Source organism: Benincasa hispida, chromosome 11 (assembly GCF_027475165.1).
Source record: "Benincasa hispida cultivar pf3 chromosome 11, pf3_genome.v1.1, whole genome shotgun sequence".
NCBI classification, from domain to species: Eukaryota; Viridiplantae; Streptophyta; class Magnoliopsida; order Cucurbitales; family Cucurbitaceae; genus Benincasa; species Benincasa hispida.
This window is the reverse complement of record NC_143488.1, coordinates 30,179,437-30,184,576: the sequence shown is the minus strand read 5'-3', so window position 1 is coordinate 30,184,576 and position 5,140 is coordinate 30,179,437. Positions and strand designations below refer to the sequence as shown.

At 38.2% G+C, this 5,140-nt stretch overlaps 1 protein-coding gene across 1 annotated transcript; it reads right to left on the bottom strand.

Moving 5' to 3' along the window:
• Nucleotides 1-1,349: 1,349 nt before the first annotated feature.
• On the bottom strand, nucleotides 1,350-4,773 carry HSL2 (HAESA-like 2). The gene is made up of 2 exons (XM_039048633.2): nucleotides 2,000-4,773; nucleotides 1,350-1,913 (listed from the first exon to the last, which is right to left on the bottom strand). The coding sequence occupies exons 1-2, from the start codon at nucleotides 4,602-4,604 to the stop codon at nucleotides 1,570-1,572; spliced, it is 2,949 nt and encodes a 982-aa protein (XP_038904561.1). The 5' UTR covers nucleotides 4,605-4,773; the 3' UTR covers nucleotides 1,350-1,569.
• Nucleotides 4,774-5,140: the final 367 nt, after the last annotated feature.

The following is a 5,140-nucleotide window of genomic DNA, read 5'->3' as shown; positions in this document are numbered from 1 at the left end:
CATCACCTCTCCTTTTGGTCCCTTTCAAAAAGGACAAGAAGATTTTTCTAATCTTTGTGTCCACTAAAATAGTCTCAATCAAGCGTGCACCAAAATGGATAACAATTTTAGAGATATTACATTCAATTATGTTGAATTTTCTCAAACATGGTAGAAAACCTTTTGAACGTGTGTGTGACGACAAGATGGGATATCAAAATTACGTTACCCATCCATCTTCCAAATTTGAGTTTGCCCATTAATACTAAGATCAGCACATCTTAATCTTATAAATAACATTACCATAATTAATTGTGGCAAACTACACTTAAAATTTAATTAATCCATTTTGAATATTGTGATTGGTCATATTTGTTCTACTTTTACTCATGGATATGGCTCTCCATGTTTTGGCTGTCTAATATGATCAATATTTGCTTGTTCCATACTCCACAAACACCCTAAACTAAGGATTGATAATTTCCAAAGATCTAATTTCTAACCACAAAAATTAGAGCCAGAACAAGTAGTCATTTGTGGTCGAGGCAAACATCGATGTAGATGGATAGTTGAAAAAAAAAAAAAAAATCATGAAGACATTTAGGCCACGTTTACGGAAGGTGTACCACAATAAATGAAAGGTAATTTGGAAAGTGGATCTTTTTATTTATATGTTTGTTAGTGTTTATCGGTGCCCCCACATTAGTATTGACAGGTGGACCCAAGTTGAAAATTTGTAGTCAAGTAATGTAATCTGAATGACGAGCGTGAGATGATCAATGAATTACATCCGAAATTACGTCTTGTTACCATTATCGTTATGATTATGATTATGGTTATGGTTACCATTATTGTTATTGTGTCAGCGAAAAAATATGAATTTTGACACATTTACTGTTCTTAAATCACCGATTGACTCAAAATGCTTAAGCTGGTTGGTGAAGGCAAATTTAATATAATGTCTAATAATTTTTACTGCTATTGTTGTTATTGTTACTATTACGATTTAGCTCTCAGAAATAAAGGTAGCCATAACAGTAACAGTAAATTTGACAAAATTCTTAATTTTAGGTAAATGCGATCAAAAGCGATCTAATTACATTTGCGATTGAGATCAATTACTATTGATTTTTCAATGAAATTCGATTACGATTACACCAATTTTCATTATAAATTTGTAAACGTGGCCTTAAATCAATTCACACCTTTTAAAATAGGTTTCTATTTCTATTATATTAGGCCCACAATATTGATATTTTTTATTGGGTTTTCTAATATATAATAGAAGTGTCCATGCTAACCTGAACATAACTTAACTAGTTTAATCTATATATATATATATACTAAAAGCTACTAATTTGCTCATATGATGATATAAAGAAAACTTTTTATTTGTATCAAGAACACCTCTTAAAACTCTCATATAAGCCGACTTCCTCCAACAAGCACTAAAAAATCAAAGAGGCAACAGAAAGTGAATAAAAAAAATTGTACTGCCACAAAAAGAAAAGCTAGATTTCTTGAGAGATATTCATTTGATTGATGAACAACAAAAGCAAAAACTGTATTGACATTCATGTTCACTTAAGTTCATGACTTGGAATGAGAGAATTTGGTGTCCTTTATCAGCTCAACCACTCTTCTCATGGATGGTCTGTTGAGGGGCAAAGCAGAAGTACAAAGCACTGCCACATCCAAAATCTTCACAATCTCTTCTACTTCACATGTCCTTGGATCCAACTTTTCATCAATAATCTCATCCAAACTCAAACCTTTCTCTTCTGACAAAGCTGCCTCTGTCACCCATTTCACAATATCTTTGTTCTCTCCGAAGCACGCATCGTTCGGTCGCTTCCCGGTCACTAGCTCCATCAGCACCACTCCAAAGCTATACACGTCGCTCTTCTCTGTCACCTTCATAGTATATCCATACTCTGTCATTTAAAAATGATATGAATGTGAGTACATAAAGATTGATTATAGAGCAAACTATCAACTTAAGGTATAAGATGTTGGTTACCTGGGGCAATGTAACCGTAGGTGCCAGCAATGCGAGACATGACGACATTGTCATCTTCTGCCTCCGCTTGGCGCTGCATCGTCTTTGCCAAACCAAAGTCGGCCACTCGAGGCTGAAATTCTCCATCCAAGAGAATGTTATTGCTCTTTACGTCGCGATGGATTATCGGAGGGACGCAGTCGTGGTGCAGATAAGCTAACCCTTGAGCTGCTTCAAGGGCGATGTTGAATCGTTTGGACCAATCAGATAAAGCTTGGGATTTGTGTTCGTGTAGAACATCTCCCAAACTTCCATTCTCCATGTACTCGTACACAAGAATTCTACTTCCTTCACCATTGCTGCAACTAAACAGCAACTTCACAATATTGGCATGGCGGATTCGACCTAATATCTCAACTTCTGATTGGAAAACCGATTCCGTATCCAATTTGTTGTGGCCACCCCATAGACTCTTGACCGCGACGGTCTGTCCCATTTTCAGATCTACTTTGAATACAGTGCCCGACCCGCCCGATCCTATAACATTTGATTTGGTTAGACGGGGAATTACATCTTCTTCATCGAACCCGATACGTTGGAACTTGGTCACCGTCCATGGGGATTTCGATTTCTTGAAGAGATTCATCCTGAATTTGATTACCCAAATGAGAGACCCGATGAGAACGAAAGCGATAATCGACAGAAGAACAACGACATAAAAACTTATGGATTTGGGTTTGGGGCACCGATTCAGCGGCTTCAAATCCGGACTGCACAGACCCGGATTACCCATTAGGCTATTGACGAACAGTTCGTTGTCGAAGCCGGAAGGAACTGCTCCGGTTAATTTGTTGTCGGAGAAGTTGAACTGACCCAGTTTCAGCTTCGTCAATTCTTCGGGGATTTCGCCGGAGAGTGAATTTGCAGAGAGATCTAAGTACTTTAGAACTGGTAAATCGCCGAGTTGAGGTGGAATCTCACCGGTGAAATGATTGTGGGACAGATTCAACTCGGTTAGTTCTGTCCATGTGTTAACCGATTTGGGTATTTCTCCGATGAACATGTTTTCTTGCATGTCGAGCTTTTGAAGATGCTGCAACTCTGTTATACAGGAAGGAACTCCGCCGGAGAATTTATTCCTGCTGACGTCTAACCGGACGAGCTCTCTCAATTTGCAAATTTCCTTCGGTAATTGACCGGAGAAGTTGTTACCGGAAACCAACAAATCTTCGAGATAACGAGCGCCACTTATCGCCGGCGGAATGGAGCCCTGAAATTGATTTTCCGACAACCGAATATTGGTAAGCGTAGAGAGATTCCAGAAAGAGTACGGTACCTTCCCGGAAAGCTGATTGTTCTCAATTCTAACATAAGACAGAGAATTGCAACCACCGTACGATTCTGGGAAATTTCCAGAGAAACGGTTGTTGAACAAAACCATTTTCAGAAGTTGGTTTCCATGGCAGAGAAATTTCGGAATTTCACCCACAAAGTTGTTGGTAGAGACGTCAATCTCATTCAAATAAGAATTCAGACCCAAATTCCGGGGAAGTTCGCCGGAAAAGCTATTGTTAAACAGTTTCAAATTCAAAAGATTTGGGTTAGTAGCTAAGCTCTCCGGGACCTCGCCTTCAAGGAAGTTGTCATTGAGATGCAGAATTTGAAGAGGGAGAGCAGCGATTTTCTCCGGCAATTTCCCGGTGAGACTATTCTGCGAGATGTCCAGTGAAATCAGAGTAGTCAAATTTCCGATGCTCTCCGGCAACTCACCGGAGATTTGATTGTTAAAGAGTTGAATGTTCTGTATGCTCCTCAGTCCACCGATTGAATCTGGGATAGGACCCGAAAACGAATTGGTAGATAAATCGAGATTAGTAAGCAAAACAAGGTTTCCGATGGAATGGGGAATGGGTCCAATGAAATTCGAAGACGGTAAAAACATGTTTACAAGTTTGGTCAGGTTTCCGATTTCATCCGGTAACCGATGGGGTTTGAATTCATTATAAGCAATGGCCATTTCAGTCAGCTCACTGAGATTTCCCAGAACAGAAGGTATGGAGCCGTCGAGCAGATTCTCCGACAAACGGAGCACTCTTAGCGCCGATAACAATCCGAAGCTGTGAGGAATTTCACCGGAGAAATTGTTGGAGGAGAGATCTAGAATTTGCAGTTGTCTGAAATCAGAGGAAAACTCCGGCAAGTTCCCAACGAGTGAGTTAACGGAAAGATTGAGGACATGCAAGTTAGAACAGAGAGAGAAGGAAGGGGAGAGTAGACTTCCATTAACGCTGCTGTTGGAGATAGAAAGGGATTTGAGAGTCTGAATCCGGCAAAAATCAAAGGGGAATCCGCCGGTGACACCGGAATCACTGAGATCGATGGAAAGAAGAGAGGAATTAGTGGAATCGCAGGTGATGCCAGTCCAATTACAGGGGTTGTGAGCTTGATTGGGAACCCAACTGTTCAAACAGCCATTGGGATCATCGAAAAGGTTGTTTTTAACCCGAATCAGAATATTATAATCGTAGTCGGAGAAGAGAGCGAAAACAGAGACCTGGAAGAACAAGAAGAAGAAGACGACGGAAAGAAGGAAGGAGGAAGAAGGGGAAAGGTTCAGAAATGGCATATTTTTTCTTTCTTGTGTCTGTGCCTCAAAACTCAAAACTCAAACGTGAGAGGAAAACATGGTTTTGAGGAAGAAGGGCGCTGGTTTTGGATTGGATTTTATAAGTGGCCGTGTTTTGAATAGAGAGTGACATTCATAAAATGGATATTTTTGTAAAAATCATGACAATAAAAAGAAACATAATATTTTTTAAAATATATATTACAACATCTATCACACAATATCACGAATAGACTTTTATCGGTATCTATCAACTTATATCAAAGAATATTATGTTTTGCTATTTTATGTTAATAGTTTCTCTTTAGATTATCATATTTGTTTTGTAAATATACGGGAATATTTTGATAATTGTGTTTGTTTAATAGCATTTCTACTCGAAAATGTCTTAAATTTACCTAAAGTTTCAAAAATATCTTTACGACTATTTATTACTTTATAATTAATTTACTATAATTTGAACTTATATAAAATATTTGTTTTTATAAATTTGAATTTCTTTCCAAATTAATAAAATTTATATTGTTTTTATGTGT